This window comes from Garra rufa, chromosome 2 (assembly GCF_049309525.1).
Source record: "Garra rufa chromosome 2, GarRuf1.0, whole genome shotgun sequence".
In the NCBI taxonomy this organism is placed as follows: Eukaryota; Metazoa; Chordata; class Actinopteri; order Cypriniformes; family Cyprinidae; genus Garra; species Garra rufa.
Genome location: NC_133362.1, coordinates 21,122,236 through 21,140,114, shown reverse-complemented (window position 1 = coordinate 21,140,114; position 17,879 = coordinate 21,122,236). Strand labels below are relative to the sequence as shown.

Sequence of the window (17,879 nt, the reverse complement as noted above, 5' to 3'; positions counted from 1 at the left end):
ATTTATAAAATATTTTAAGAAATGTTTTACAATTTTCAAAATCCCTCAACCCACCCAGTTTAACAAGACATTTATTTAAATACATTCAGACTGTTTTATAGCGAGAAGCTCATTTTGATTGGTCTTTATTAGTTTAGTTTATAGGGCATTGCTGTCTCGTGTAATGAGCTGAAGTACTAATAGTTTCATTACCTTAACATCACATGCATACAAACACAGATGCAGGCACTAACGGCTTCACAATTTAATATGCATTCGCTGTAGACACCTCTGTAATAATTGATGTGTTTACAGCAGTGTGATGCAGCAGTGAACGTACTGAGCCACATCCTCTGTCTAACTTTGTTATATGAATGATAGCAATAGAAACCTTAGCCATCAATCATTAAAAAAAATATATTCATCCATCGTGGAATTTGTCACAGCTGTCTGTTTTAAGTATTTAAAGCACTCATATAAGAGCACATATAAATGTAAACTCCTGCACCAAAGTAATCTACTTACCTCAAGCCTCAGATGGTAACTGTTACTCCATGTAAATGTCTTCCTCTCCATCAATCATCTCATCTCTGTAGAATTTGTCTGCACGTGGATCGGCGGCTCAGCTTCCCAAAGGTTACGACCCTGAGCCTCTTGCTCAGTATGGAACTCTCGACGTCATCTTTGACTACGATTCGTCTGACCAGCGTCTGTCTGTCACGATAACAGCGCTGACGGACATTCCTTCTCTCAAACGCATGGGTAACATCTCCTGGCAGGTGCATCTGGTGCTGATGCCCACCAAAAAACAGAGGGCAAAGACCATCATCCAGCGTGGCCCCTACCCAGTCTTCACCGAGACATTTCACTTCAGCCATATCGAGTCGGAAATGATCGGAAACTACGCAGTCCGGTTCCGCTTGTACAGCATCCGCAGGATGAAGAAGGAGAAGGCTCTGGGAGAGAAGGTGTTCTACCTCACCAAACTCAACCTGCAGGGCAAGATGTCAGTCCCCATCATACTGGACCCCTGCTGCAACATACCTGTGAGTGTGACAAAATGTTGTCAAAAGATGTTGAACCTCATCAAGTTAGTGTTTTTAAGCCTTTATTCCAAAATATTGAGTCAATGCAGCAACAATTTAAACCAGTGGTTTTCAATCCTGGTCCTGGGGACCCACTGCTCTGCACATTTTGTGTGTCTCCCTTATTTAACACACCTGATTCAGATTGTCATCTCGTTAGGAGAGAGATCCATGTGCTGAACTGAGTGGCTGTATCCGAAATCGCCCCCTATACCCTCAAATAGGGCACTATTTGAGGGGACAGCCATTTTAAGTGGTGTTCGAAACCATAGTGGACGTTCTCGAGTGCACTCATTCAATCCCACAATGCACCGCAAAAACGAGTGTACAACCGATGTACGCTCAACAGCTAGAGATAACCCATAATGCACTGTGAGAGTCGCGCGCCGACTGAATTCCTGCGTCTCTCCAGACGATGGCGCCCACAGCTGAATCATCCATCTGTTCATTTTACAACGCGCTTGTCCACTGCGTAATGCAGCGTACAACACAGGTACAAATTTGTTGTAAATTGATTATTAAATTGTTTAACCAAGGTTTATACATAAACTCCTTGACATAGTTCAAGATAAATCCTTTAATCTTACTACTCGAACTGTCCGTTTTAAATGATTGTTAAACAGTAAGCAATACTATGCAAAAGCGGCAGTCCTTCCGGTGCACTTAGTGTCCGAATTCACTCACTCGTTTTCATTCACTCCTTCAAGTGAACTGTACGAGTGGACTAATGTAGGGAATAGTGAATAGGGTATAGGGGGCGATTTCGGATACAGCCAGTGTGTCAGATAAGGGAGACATACAAAATGTGCAGAGCAGTGGGTCCCCAAGACCAGGATTGAAAACCACTGATTTAAACAATATATTTGTGAACCTACACTACCAGTCAAAAGATTTTTTTTAATGTTTTTAAAGTATCTTTTGCTCAGCAAGCCTGCATTTATTTGATCCAAAGTACAGCTAAAACAGTAACATTTTGAAACATTTTTACTATTTAAAATAACTGTTTTCAATTTAAATATATATTTTAAAAGGTAATTTATTCCTATGATTTTAAAACTGAATTTATAGCATCATCATGATCCTTCAGAAATAATTTTAATCTTCTCATTTGCTGCTCAAAAACATGTAGTAGTATTATTATGTTTTGTTTTATTATTATGTTTCTTTGATAAATAGAAAGTTCCGAAGAACAGCGTTTATCTGAAATGGAAATATTTTGTAACATTGTAAATGTCTTTATCATCACTTTTAATCAATTTAGACCATCCTTGCTAAATAAAAGTATACTTTTTTTAGAATTTCTTTCCCATACCAAAAAATGGTATGGTGTATAATAATAGTGTATAAATTCTGATCTTTGGATATTTTTATTTATTCTTTCGTTCATTCTTTTGGATTCTTTCTATTCTATGTACTCAACTGTTTTAAATATTGATAATAATAATAATAAAAAATGTTAGATAAGCATATTAGAAGGATTTCTGATGGATCAAGTGACACATTTCACCAAGCTGATTACTCACTAAAAACTCTCACAGATCATGTTAAGTCAGCCATTTTAAGACTTGTTTTCACATAAAGTGGTTATATATGTGTGAGTTGTTGTTGTATTTAATGATATCGATATTCCACCATTCCTCAATTACCCTCCACCAAACCTACCGCACGCTTTTAGGGGTTCTGTTAAAACTCAATGGGCTCTGAGGAAGCAAGAGAGACGTGGACTCCCACTGTAACGCTAACTGCTGGTGTTGCTGTTGGACAATGTTTCTATTGAAACCAAGTGATTTATAGACTTTTTAATGTTATATTTTGTCTCCTCAGAGGAAACGCCCCTGATATACAGTTGAGGTCAAAAGTTCACATACACCTGAAAGAATCTGCAAAATGTTAATTATTTTACCAAAATAAGAGGGATCATACAAAATGCATATTTTTTATTTAGTACTGCCCTGAATAAGATATTTCATATAAAATACGTTTACACATAGTCCACAAGAGAAAATAATAATTTAGTAGTTAAAAATGACCCTGTTCAAAAGTTTACATACACTTGATTCTTAATATTGTGTTGTTATGTGTTGAATGATCCACAGCTGTGTTTTTTTTTGTTTGTTTTGTTTTTTTGTTAGTTTTGTTTAGTGATAGTTGTTCATGAGTTCCATGTTTGTCCTGAACAGTTAAACTGCCCCCTGTTTTCAGAAAAATCCTTCAGGTCCCACAAATTCTTTGGTTTTTCAGCATTTTTGTGTATTTGTCACAATGGCTGTATGATTTTGAGATCCATCTTTTTTACACTGAGGACAACTATTACTATTACAGAAGGTTCAAATGTTCCCTGATGCTTCAGAAGGGGGTGACAACTTTTTGAATTTGAAGATTAGAGTAAATTTAACTTATTTTGTCTTCTGGGTAACGCAAGTATCTACCGTAGCTTCTGAAGGACAGTACTAAAGAAAAAATCTGTTAAAAATGTACACCCCTGGCTCTTACTGCATTGTGTTTCCTTCTGAAGCATCAGTGAGCGTTTGAACCTTCTGTAATAGTTGCGTATGTTGAAATAACAAAGAATTTGTGGGACCTAAAGGACTTTTCTGAAGAACAGCGGGCAGTTTAACTGTTCAGGACAAACAAGGGACTCATGAACAACTATCAGTAAACAAACAAAAAATAAATAAACAGCCGTGGATCATTCAGGGAACAACACAGCATTCAGAATCAAGTGTATGTAAACTTTTGAACAGGGTCATTTTTGTAAATTCAACAATTATTTTCTCTTGTAAATGTCTTTCATGTGAAATATCTTATTTAGGTCAGTACTAAATACAAAATAACATGCATTTAGTATGACCCCTCTTATTTTGGTAAAATTATTAACATTTTGCAGATTCTGCAAGGTGTATGTAAACTTTTAGCCTCCGTTGTAAATAATTAAATTACATAAGTAAAAAGTTAACCAAAGATTATGTGTGTGTCCCAGGGCAGTGAATCTCAGGCAAGCGTGTCAGATATGTCGTGCAGCGAGACAGCCTCGTCGTTCCCGTCTGCTGGACAGGGGTCGGCTCCGGAGATCCTGCTGGGGCTTGTGTACAACGCCACTACGGGACGTCTCTCTGTGGAGGTCATCAAAGGAAGCCACTTTAAAAACCTAGCGGCAAATAAACCTCCCAGTGAGTCCAGAAGAGAGTTCTTCTTTTTTTACCACCATATCTTGCATTTCCTGTATCATCTTATATAAGGAACAAATAGTGTCACCTCTCACCTTTGACCCCAAAGGTGCTCCCTCTTTCTTTCTCTCTCCATAATTTTCAGTCACTCTTCTGATAAACGCTGTTAAACGTCTTCCTAACCTTCCCAAAGCTTCCGTCACACTTCAGTCAAAGAGCACAATATAAGAGCCTTCGGAAAGCACTCATAACTGCTCATAAACGTCACCCCATAAGTTTCAGATAGCGTTATGAAATGGTGATGAAGGCTGCATGTTTGTCTTATGCATTGGCCCTTAACCTGAAGTGGTGCAGTGTGCTTTATGAACACGTTACATCTGACCTAATGTGATTGAACCTTCAGACCTGCTCTTTTTCTCCTGCTGTTGTTGATATTCTCTCTCTTTCTCCCTGATGTCTGCCGATCCCCTCTGCTCTTGCTGTCACTCCTCACCTGTTGTCAGACGGTTTGTTCTGTTGTCTAAAGCACTTAATAGGTGGGCAGGTGTACATAATCCGAGGTGAGTTTTCTGTGGATAACTTCATCAGCATCGGACGCTGTTCATCCATGTTTTTGTTTTCACGCTTCCTCTCTTCATCATCGATCCTTGGTGTTAGCTTGGCGAACACTTCTACATGGATGTGGAAAATTTGAGCACAAATTAGTGTAAAACTTAATACAGGAGGAAGATTTAGAAAACATGTGCAGCATGTTATCCATTCAGTCTTCATCCATGGAGAAGGTTAAAACGCTGTTATTTTAGAAGTTATTTTCGATGGTATGCTGTTATTTTTTGTCCTCTATAGTGATGTTTGCATGCGTCCCCTAGCATGTGTCTTTTTCTTTAATGTTTTTTTTTTTTTTTTTTAAATACATTCGCTAGATCATTTGCGTTGATCATTTCGATTTTTTTTTACGTCATGTGACATAGTTGCCAGAAAGATGTAGAAATCTATGTAGATTTGTTGCCATGTGAGTGGTTCTTCTGTGTTTGCAGACTGTGAAAAATTTGAGTATTTATTTGGCTCTCACCATTAACTTAACATATTATTGTTTAAAATTGTTTTTTTATTTGATTTTCTTTTTTTCATTTCCCAAGTGTTATTATTATTATTATTATTATTATTAATGTAATAAGTCTTTATTATTATATTTATTTTAATAGTAATAATAATCAAATAATATTATTATTAATTAATAATCAAATTATAATAATATATTTTAATTTGCTATAAAATATATAAATTAATATAAATATAAATTAGTCTTAACATGGTATATGTTGTATACATTTTATACATGTATATACAAATCACTTTTTTTATTTTTTTATTTTCCCTATTATTATTATTATTATTGTTTATTATTATTACTTCATAAAGTTTTATTGTTGTATTTATGATTTTATTATTCATATTAACAATAATATTATGTTATTATTTTGAAGTTTTATTTTATGTAGATTTTTTTTCCCTAATATTATTATTAATTTCATAAACTTTTATTGTTATATTTATGATTTCAGTGACAATATAATTTTGAAAATGCTTTTTTATTTAGATTTTCTTTTTCCTAATATTATTATTGTTATTATTATTAATTTCATAAACTTGTATTGTTATAATAATGATTTTATTAGTATTAGTATTAATTTCATAATATTATTACTTTCATATTTTGATTTGGCTTTATTTCAGTGACAATATTATTTGGCAAACAGTTTCATTTATTTTTTTTCCTAATATTATTATTGTTGTTATTAGTAGTAGTAGTAGTATTAATTTGGTAATATTATTATTATTTCAAAATTTTTGCTTTGGCTTTATTTCAGTGACAATATACTTTTGAAAATGCTTTTATTTTATTTGGATTTTCTTTTTCCTAATATTATTATTATTGTTATTATTATTAAATTTCAGAAACTTTTATTGTTAAATTTATGATTTTATTAGTAATTTCATAATATTATTATTTTCATATTTTGGTTTGGCTTTATTTCAGTGACAATATCATTTTGAAAACTTTTTTTTCCCCTAATATTATTATTGTTGTTGTTGTTATTATTAATTTCATAAAATTATTATTTTGCTTTATTTCAGTGAAAATATAATTTTGAAAACTGTTTTTATATTTTTCCTAATGTAATTATTATTATTATTATTATTATTATTATTATTATTATTATTATTATTAATTTCATAAACTTTACACGTTATATTTATGATTTTATTATTATTAATTTCATAAACTTTACACGTTATATTTATGATTTTATTATTATTATTAATTTCATAATATTATTATTTTGGTTTGTCTTTATTTCAGTGACAAAATAATTTTGAAAACTTTTTTTTCCCTAATATTATTATTGTTGTTATTATTAATTTCATAAAATTATTAGTTTGCTTTGGCTTTATTTCAGTGACAATATAATTTTGAAAAGTTGTATTAAATGTTTTTTCCTAATATAATTATTATTGTTGTTGTTATTATTAATTTCATATAATGTTTATAAAGATAACATAAAGTTTATTTATGGTTTTATTAGTATTATTATTAATTTGATAATATTTTGCTTTGGCTTTATTTCAGTGAAAGTATTATTATTATTTTTTTACTGAAATATAAATTAGTCTTAAACATGGTATGTTTTATACATACATGTAAATACATATACATAACATTTGTGAAACAATTACTTTGTCTCATATACATTCCCTAGATCAGGGCTATTCAATTAGATACATTTGAGGGCCGGATTATCGAACTGGAAATTTGAAGCGGGCCAAGACAATTACATTGAAATGCATATTCACTAAAATTAAATAAATATTACAAACACCAACATCTATAAATAATGCTGTCTGTCAATCAATTGAAAAAATAAATAAAAATCACATTTTTTTCTATTAATCATGAATAATCGCATATTTATATATTTATACTGTCATAATTTCACAATGAATCTCCAAATTAAGGTAGAAACAACAAAGTATTTCAAAATATGTGTTTAATAGCATCTTTTTACCAAGTAGCCTATTATTAATGAAGTATTGATATCAATATTACTGGTGTCTCTATTAAATTAATTTTCTCTCAGTTTTACATATTAATTATGTCCATTCAACATTACAGTAAAATTGGAAGCCCAACATTTAATAGGCTCTGAAATATATAACAGCTTTTAATTTAGGTGATTTTAAAACGATCTTTACATAAACTATAAATTGTATATGCAAAAAATATACAGATTTATAATCGTAATTTTATGTTTTTAATTTTAAATTTGTGTTTGTTTAACACAAAGTATATTTTGTCCATCAAAATAACATTCAAATTGGATCATAAGAGCTATAAAGTGCTTAAAATGGTTTTGGAAAATGCTTGAAAGTCATTGAAAAGTGCTTGAATTTCTCTCTCAAAAGGTTGTACAAACCCTGAAATTAATACATTCGACTTTGCTTAAGTTGGTGTGACTTCTAGTTGTTTGACCCACATCAGCGCTGTTAATAACATAATTCTGAGCAGAATTTGAATGATTCTCACTGATCTTTCAACAACCTTAATTTATTCTCGCACTGTGCAGTAACAGAGTCGCTAAATCAACTTTGGTTCCCGAGGCTGTTCTGAGCTTGGACAATTGTTTTGGCGTTGCGGTCGGAGCTGATAAACGGTCCGCGCTGCGCAACTCAAACGTGGCGCTTTTTGGTTTCTCTTTCGCTTTGTTTGCCGTTTAACGTTTCTCATTTGAAACAGAAATAGCAGCGTGTATGAGTTGAATAACGCAATGGTCGCGCCTTTGCGACCGCTCACAAAATTTAGTCGCACCGGCAGAAAAAATGCGACCATTTGGTCGCAGTCTGGAGCCCTACCAGCGCTTGTCAAATCTGCCGTCTATTGATGTTGCGATCTCCGGTAGATTGTTGTGGTTCTTGGCTCTCTCGCTTTTCTTTTTTGGCTGGCCCGCCGCCTAGTGGACAAACTAATTAGTGCAAAAACCATTCAAGCCACCTGCTGCTCCCTCGGGCCGGACGAAGATGATTGGCGGGCCGCCAATTGAATAGCCCTGCCCTAGATCAGTGGCGGTTCTACACGGAGGCCAAGGGAGGCCCGTGCCCCTGTAGACATGTCCTTGGCCACCCCTGTGGCCCCCCCGTACTGACCAAATAAAATAAAATAAATTAATTATGGTTTTACACACGAGCGCCAAAAGCGGAACTAATGCGACGCATCGTTCTACTTAAATGGGTAAATTAGAGCGGCGCACACAAAGGATAGAGGAGCTACGATTTATTTCTCCTGTTGCAAGAGTCGAAAGTAAGCAAAACAATTTCATTTCGTGAGTGACTTGTTGTTCTTGCACATAACCGTGTTACTTTTGTTTTTCACACTGATAAATAATCAAGTTTGTAAATGGCTTTGTAAAATCTTTGTTAACGTTAGTTAATAAAAATATACAGCTGTTCATTGTTCAGGGTGGCCGCGGATCCTTAAAAAGTCTTAAATTCCGTTGTCCTAAAATAAGGCCTTTAAATGTCAAATGTTAAATGTTAAAAGGAAAAGTTTGAGGAGAATCTCCTGCGCAGGTTCTAAATCTGTTCTGTTGCTAGACACGCGCTTGCTTGACAACGCCTCAGTGTTGCCAGATTTAGCGGGTTTCCGCCCAACTACACGCATTTGAATCGCAGATTAGCTGTTAAATTTAACCATCATAGAGTAAAAGTTTATAATTAGCACATGTTTTTACGTTGCCGCACACAACTGGCGCGAGCACGCGCAGAGAGAGAGAGAGGAGAGAGAGGCGCGCGGCGCGATTCACACAGATTGATTCCTCTTTAACTGCTATTTGAACGGAAACGTACATACCAAGTCATGTCTTAATACCCGTTTTGGTGTTCTGTTTAACAGTCGTTTATGTCTTCAGTGAACCGAAACAGCTGAGAAAGAGATGCGTGCCAGTATTCGGTTTGGGCATTTGGCCTTAAAGAGACAGCGTCCTATAAATACCTGCAGTGAGAAACACTAGTTATTTTACAATTAATTATTCAATTTCCCCTCCTGAATACTAGTGTTATTGATTTTATTACTAACTTTATGTTGTATTCATTTACACTTGTCATTTGTGTAATTGTTCTTGTTTTGTTACTGAACTTTAGTTCAGATAGTAGTTTTTGCTGTGGATGAGAAGTAGCCTACCTAAAGTAAGCATTCAGTAATTAGGAAAAAACAAACTTTTTTTTTTTTTTTTTTTTTTTTGCTGATCCGAAAAATGATCCGATCCATGACTCAAAATCCGTGTTTGTTACACTGTTACATTGGCTTCAAAGTGTGTGAGAGCCTTGACTTTGTCATGGAATAGAAAATAATTTCTTCTTCTGGAATAGTGTTTTCTGTTGAATATTCCCAAGAATAATCAGTTAAATAAAATAATAATTTAAAATATCTTCATAGTTTTGTGCTAGACTTTTGCGGGACTTTCAATTTTGTCTTAAATTTTGTTTGAAAATGGTATTAAAAAGTCTTAAAATGTCTTAAATTTAACTTGGTCAAACCTGTAGACACCCTGTTGTTAGTTCATGATCAAGTGCCGGTTTAGTTCTGCTGAAACTCTACACCTCTGAGAACTCTCTCATTAAAACAAAGAAAGTGTAGACATGATGTAAATAAGAGATTAATTGTACTGTGTAAATGTGATTTCATTACCTTTTATTAACTTTGAGAGATTGCGATGAACTACAGTAATGTATGAGTGACAGCTTTCCAGTGATTGTAAGGGGAGCGCGCACTTTTAAGACTATAATTAATTCAGAATTTGAATTCATTTATTCATGGATTCACTCTCTGATAACGCAACATCGCCATTGCTATCGTTTTTCTTTCACCATGCAGCAAACGTAAAAAATAATTAAACCGTTTAACTTATAGTACTTCTTACTGTCGATTAACAGTGAACGGTCAATATGAGCATCCCTAAAATGTTTGTATGATTTTTAAAGTAAAATAAAGTTTATAATCTTTAAATATCACTTGTTGTCATTTTTTAATGTGCCCCTCTGGTTAAACACTGGCCCCTTCTTGGCCCCCCTAGTCAAATTTGTCTACATTTACATTTACATTTATTCATTTAGCCGACGCTTTTATCCAAAGCGACTTACAATTGGGAATACAACAAGTGATTCATCCTAAGGAGGCAGATCAACATAGGAAGTGCTCAAAAATACCATATATCAGGCGTTGTTAGAAGAGTGCAGGCTAGAAGGAGAAGATCAAGAAAGAGAGGAAAAACAGGCTAGAAGGGAGGATTTTTTTTTTTTTTTTTTTTTTTTTATTGAGTCAGATAGTGTCGAAAAAGATGGGTTGTCTAGAACCGCCACTGCCCTAGATTAATAGGCTCAGCATAGATACATGCTGACAGATATGTAATCCTAGCCTAAAAGTTAAAACTACAAAAGTGATTGTCTATAAATATCTTTAGCAATGCAGATGACCAGGATTTCAGTCAATGGGACGTACTGTAGACTACTAGAGGTTGATTTCTGTGGCTTTGACAGGAAGTGTTCAGATTCCTGAATAACTGCATCACAGTCTAATCAACCCTCTTAACCGTTAATGAAATCCTTTCACATTCAGCTTGAGGAGCTGAAACTGATTTCTTCAGTGTCAGGTATGAATCTCTGTTCCCATCTCCGAAATCAGCGCTTCTTTAGCTCGGCTCTTCTATTAGTTGGAAAAATAGAGGAGAGTGAAACATTTTCTTGAAAGCGCAGCAGGATGACTCCACAGGAAGCCCGCACTCGATGACTCGTGGAACAGAACCGCCGCCCTGACACAAAGACACAGACAATACTAACGTCTGTTGTATTGTAGTGTATTCAGGCAGGGCAGCAGAAAGCACGCTCACAGGAGTTCAACTGCGCTCTGAATTAAACCCGGTGAAAGGCCTTGAGCTACCGCAGAGTCTGCTCTGAATGCATCCGTAGAGTCGCAGTTCAAAAGATTCTGAAAGGGGAAGACAGAGGAGTGATGCGGGACTCAATTATTAATCAGTGAGCATTGATTCGTGCCGAGCCTTAATGCAAAAAAGAAACTGAATGGCCCATTTTCAGCCAATAAATTTCATCCTGTATTAATGAATGGAATAATCAATTGCTTTTCAGATAAATTGAGAGATTGAAGCGTTGCCAGGCTGCGTTCAAAACCTCCATGCTGGCAGAGGAAGTGTACCACAATGTTATATCCTGTTACTTCACTTCCAATTAACTTCCTCACTTCCAAACCTACACCTTTGTTATTTTTTGTATTATTATACTTCCATTTTTCAAATCAGAATTATTTTCTTGTTTTGCAGTAAAAATGTATATAAAATTATGTCACTAACACTGAGACCTTTTTCTTGTTTTTAAGAATAAATGTTACAAAACTCTGTGAAATTTACCATTAAAAACTATTTTCTCAATCGGTAAAAATAAATGTATATTCTTTTATATTCTTTTTTTCTCCTAATTATGAGATATAAACTCGCAATCTAAATTGTGAGATATGAACTTGCACTTCAACATTTTTATCTTTTATATCTTTTGACTTTTTTCTCAGAATTGAGATCAAGGGGGAAAAAATCGCAATTGCAAGATATGAACTCGCAATTCTGAGTTCATATCTTGCAATTCTGACTTTTATTCCCAGAATTGTTATAAATGTGCAATTCAGAGAGAAAAAAATCACAATTGCGAGATATAAACTTGCAATTCAGAGGGGGAAAAAAATCTAAATTGTGAGAAATAAACTCACAATTCTAAGAAATTTTTAAATGGAAAGTTTGTATCTTGCAATTTATTTTTCTCAGAGTTCTGAGATATAAACTTGTAATTCAGAGGGGGAAAAAATCGCAATTGCGAGATTTTAAACTCGCGATTCTGAGTTTATATCTCGCGATTCTGAGTTTATATCTCGCAATTCTGACTTTTTTGTTAGAATTATGAGATATAAACTTGCAATTCTGAGAAAAAGAATCACAACTGTGAGATATAAACTCACAATTCAGTGAGATATAAACTCACAAAAGTTTATATCTCGCAATTCTGACTTTTATTCTCAGAATTTATATAAATGTGCAATTCATAGAAAAAAAATCACAAGTGCAAGATATAAACTCGCAATTCCGGGTTTGTATCTCGCCACTTTTTTTCTCTGAATTACGTGATATAAACTTGCAATTGTGAGATATAAGATATAGAAGAGATATAAACTTACAATTCTGGGGAAAAAAGTCAGAATTGCACATTTATATTTCGCAATTCAGACTTCATAACTTGTAATTGCAAGTTTATATCTCACAATTCTGAAAAAAAAGTATGATGTAAACTCGCAATTAAATTTTTTTTATTTCAAATTTAGTCTTGACTGATTTAATCATAAAAGTTTAAGGACTACTGGTCCATAGTATGAAGTGTTCACTGACTGACATCCTGTTTCATCCCGTTTCAGACACTTATGTAAAGCTGACTCTACTGAACTCGATGGGTCAAGAGATGTCCAAGTGCAAGACGTCCATTTGCCGAGGCCAACCCAACCCCACCTACAAGGAGACCTTTGTGTTCCAAGTAGCTCTGTTCCAGCTCTCCGACGTCACGCTCATCCTTTCAGTCTACAACAAGCGCAGCATGAAACGGAAGGAGATGATTGGCTGGATCTCTCTGGGGCTAAACAGCTCTGGGGAGGAGGAGCTGACACACTGGACACAGATGAAGGAATCGAAGGGACAACAGGTGTGTCGATGGCACAGTCTTTTGGAGTCCTAGAATGTCAACATGTATGGGAATGATGTGTGTAATGGCATGGGTTACAGAGAGCAGGTCAAGCCCTCGAACGGCCCCAAGACGACAGAGCTGGCCCTCACTGCAGTGCATTATGAGAAACACAAGATGTAATCTGCTCTCTTTCCCAGTGCACTGTGGGAAATGGGTTTAGAGAACAAGGTTAGACATGCCACACCGTTAATGGAGGAAACACTAATGAGACAGAGGTTTGTGTTTATTTAGATATTTATTTGTATATTTTACGACTTGATGTTTCTATTTCTGTTCTCCTTAAGATGGTTCTAATGGTTATGGTGTTTTAGGCACAGTAAGAGAGAAAGAACAAACAAATATACATGTAAGATCCATACGTGAAAGATCTGCAAAGGTGAGATGAGTTAAATATCTTAGCTCAGATTATAACTTGTGTTCTAAGATTACATTACTCTGACCTACCAAAGGAGTACAGAGGTACGATTACTGTCAGGTTGACTAGATGCCATTCTGAGGCATTTTAATGGAAACTCTGACAGATATATCTATATGAATGACTGGGTTCCCTAACATGTGATCAGGTTGTCTAGATTGTGTTCTAGTATGTGATTTAGTTCATTCCACTTTGAAATGTTCTGTCAGAGTGCCAATCCAGACTTCACCACACACAGCCTGTCATCCAGTGTCATATGTCAGCTATTTTATTCTCCTTGTTCTGAATTTAATAATTAGCGATCATAAATACACCACGAAACATAGAGAAAGAGAAATATTTTTTCATTCTCAATATAACATTAACAGCCCTACCTGATCTCATGATAAATGCAAACCTGTGGGAACTTTTTCCCAAGAAGTGAAATACGTACATATCACTGCAATTTCCAACAGAAATGAACACTATAGGCGGTAAAACAACAAGCACTTGTAACCGTTTTCATACATGGTTATGATTACAGCTCCAAATGTTTAGCTTTTCGGACATAAGCTTGCTCGGTAGCTCAGCCGGCACAGAATTGGACTTAGGTTGCGGAATTCTTGGGTACGAATCCCATGAAAAACATGATTCACGATGAAAGAGCTGAAAGATGAGAGATCGAAAAACAAGCTAAAATGGCATGCTTGTGATTGTGTTTTTACATCAGTTTTGCTTTTGTTCATACTATAGGGTAGGTTTAGCTATAGTGCAGATGATTCAAGTCAGAACTGCGGTGACGCAAACAAAACCAAAGTATGTAATCAACCATATATATGTGTATCTGTTCCAGGGGGGGGGGGGGGAACAAAACACTTTTTTAGCACCACTCAGAGGACATTTTTTGTTTGAAATTGCAGTGATATGTACGTATTTCGCTGGAGCAGAGCTATTTGGAACACGAAGGTCTCCTCGTATTTCACGTCTCGCAAAAAAGCTCCCAAAGGTATGTTTTCTTCATAAAATCAGGTTGCACAGCCAATAAGGATAGAACTTCTGTTTTGACTATCCACCTTATTTTTCCAAAATGGAAGTAAGTTGTTTTCTGTAAATGTGTGAGACTTCCGGTTCATTAGCTGCTGTAGGCAGGTTGCCAGGTTTACACAACAAAACCCGCCTAATTGCTACTCAAAACTAGCACAATTGTGCTTCGGTAAAAATTGCTTTCTGGGGGATAAAATTTGTATTCCAGGGACTAAATATCATGTATAGATGTCACTTCAACTTCAATAAGTGTCACTGCGCATGAAAAACAACCCACGGCAACAGTGTTAAAGTAACCCAATTCCACAAGAAAACCTTGGAGAAGAAAAACAGTGCAGTAAATGGCAAACTGTTTGCACTACAAACCAGTGTGTTCATAATTAAGATAATACATACAAATAATTTGGTAAGATACAACAGTTTGCAATATCAACCAGCAAAACAAGCTGGTTTGTACAGCTAAAAATAGCTGGAAGCGGGTGAGACTGGAAGCCAGACACGTTAAAAAACACTCTTACTGAGCAAAATAAGGTGGATACTTTTCTAGAACCACTTAATATAGTAATACCCTTATGAAGTATTATTATTTATTTTTCTGACATACAATCATGATATGAAACACATTTTAAAAATCTTTATCTGCTCTATATGAAATCCATGTAAAACAGGAGCATTTCCTTATTTATTTTTTGTTTATTATATTTTAACTATACATTCTAGAAGAAATCCCTTAAATACCATCAAATAAGTCTAATAAAATATTATAATGTATATGCAAAATTAATTGATAATTGCATTTTACAATATTGACCATAATGTTTTCATAACTGTAAAGTTTTGATAACTATAACAACTACGTTAGTAGTTGGTCTATTATATAAGATAGAGTGGAGGTTAAAAGTTTATATACACCTTGCAAGAGGGATCATACAAAATGCATGTTATTTTTCATTTAGTACTGACCTGATTAATATATTTCACATAAAAGACGTTTACAAGAGAAAATAATAGTTGAATTTATAAAAAATTACGTTTACATACACTTGATTATAATACTGTGTTGTTACTTGAACAATCCACAGCTGTTTTTTTGTTTTTGTTTTTGTTTTTTATGTTTTTTACCCTTTTTTACCCTTAATGCATCATTTTTCCTTCTGGAGCATTAGCAAGCATTTGAACCTTCTGTAATAGTTGCATATGAGTCCCTCAAAGAAGATGGAAAAGATGGATCTCAAAATCATACAGTCATTGTTGAAAAGGGTTCAAATTCACAAAAATGCTAAAAAAGAATTTGTAGGACCTGAAGGATTTTTCTGAAGAACAGCAGGTAACAAGAAGATATTAAAATCAAGTTTATGCAAACCTTTGAACAGGGTCGTTTTTATAAATGTAACTATTATTTTCTCTTGTGGACTATATGTAAACGTCTTATGTGAAATATCTTATACAGATCAGTACTAAATTTAAAACAGCATGCATTTTTTATGACCCCTCTTGTTTTGGTAAAACAATTAACATTTTGCAGATTCTGCAAGGTAAACTTTTGACCTCAACTGTATGGCGATGCTATGACAAACTGGATTTCAATCACCATTCCTGATGAAGAACATTGAGCACATGCATCATCAGCTCTTACTTCGACTTTAGGGTCAAATCTGTGACTGTTCTGAACCGTGAGACCATTGCGAAATCATTTTTGAATAGTTTCGTACATGGTGAAATGAAGGCTGCATTAGGTTAACAGTTTATAATATGGGTGTGTATTTGCCATCCTTTTACAACAGACTGTTCCCTTATATCTTTTGTATTGAATTCATGTAATCTTATGATCCTGAATGTTCAAGTTTAGTACCTGAAACTCAACACTCAGTACTGCAAAACACTAGAGATGCAGAATGCCACTGTTCTGGCCTATAGAGGACCAGTGATGAAACTGTGAGGATGTTTAGATTATGTGATGACAAGAAGGCTTCTCAGCGCTTTTGCTCTGTCTTTACAAGTGTCCTGATCTCTGTGCGGTCAACCTGTGAAAATCTGTCTTGAACTAGTTTCTTTCCTTTTCTTGAGCGATGGTCAAACTCACTCAGTGATTGTTACGTACTGTAAATGGCACATAGATTTTGCTGATCTATTTTTGTATCTATATATCTGAGAAAATGGACTCACTTTCTTGGTAAATGTATGAAGCTCTGTGAGCAGTATGGAGTTGTAGACTTTGTTCTACTTTCACAGTTTAGTTGATTTTATTAGTGAATGTGTCACTCATTCAGTGTGCTGTTTCAAATGACAAGATAGTTGTTCAAAAACAAAAAAAAACTATTTCTCCTTCTGGTCCCTGTCTTGCAGGTCGATAGAAAAAAAAAAGTGTGAGAAAAAGGGAGTGTTGGTTCGGTGTGATGTTACATACTGTTCTATGTATACTTAGCTTTGCTGATGTCATCATTTCAGGTGATGTATGAACCCGTTTTACTCCCTTCCTTAAAAGAGAGAAAAGTCAGGTATGGCAAGTAGCTGGACTCTTTGAGCTGGTATGTTTTGTAAGACCAGAATCAAGCACATTTTTAGGGCACATGGAGTCATGAAACACATCTTGTGAAAGTCTCAGACTGTGATGGTGCTCAGAGAGTCACAACTGGACAATATCTCCCTTGCAAACCATGTCCCATGACACGCACAGCTGGGCTGAGTGTTCCCTCTCATGCTGGGACTGGGAGATGTTCTCCGTTTCTTCTTGGCAAACTGAGTAAATAGTCAAACTTTTATTTTACCATTCCGTCAACTTTTAAGCCTGAGAAAATGCCCCAGCTGTCAAAATTACTTTGAAATTATACAGCACAATGTTGAAATGTAGGATGTTAAATGCGTTATGACTAGAAAACAGCTGTGTCACAAACTGACACAGAGAGGCTGTTATGTCTGACTCGTGACAGTTTTATTAGGGGCTTGGCACACTGTTGCCTCATGCAGATACGGCTTCCAAATTATTTTCCCACTATAAATGAGAATCTCATTGCAGCTACAGTAAATCAGTTAAATATGTTGGTTATATTGCGCTGCCAGCCTGCAGTCTCTCAAACTCAGCCCTCCCAGTAGCTTCTGCCCAGTCCATCTTTAAAGGGGATAGTTCATCTTAGATTTAACATTTTGTTGTTGTTTACTCACCCCAATGTTGTTCTAACCATGTATTATTTCATAAAACACTAAGATATTAGGCAAAATGTCCAAGCTGCACTTTTCCAAGTCTTCGGAAACTATACGATCGTATGTGTGGAACAGACCAAAATTCATTGTTCACTGATAAGCATCCCCTCTGTCAGAGCTCAACATGTCTAAAAGTTAAATTTTTTACAGTAAATAACATAA

At 34.9% G+C, this 17,879-nt stretch overlaps 1 protein-coding gene across 1 annotated transcript in view; it reads left to right on the top strand.

Moving 5' to 3' along the window:
- Positions 1-13,069, top strand: part of LOC141325894 (synaptotagmin-14-like) — a 14,807-nt gene extending 1,738 nt beyond the window's left edge. The window contains exons 2-5 of the mRNA XM_073834619.1: positions 576-1,025; positions 4,045-4,234; positions 4,735-4,791; positions 12,756-13,069. Of these exons, the coding sequence (XP_073690720.1) occupies positions 576-1,025; positions 4,045-4,234; positions 4,735-4,791; positions 12,756-13,069 (1,011 nt within the window). The remainder of the gene's footprint in view (positions 1-575; positions 1,026-4,044; positions 4,235-4,734; positions 4,792-12,755) is intronic.
- The last annotated feature ends 4,810 nt before the right edge of the window (positions 13,070-17,879 follow it).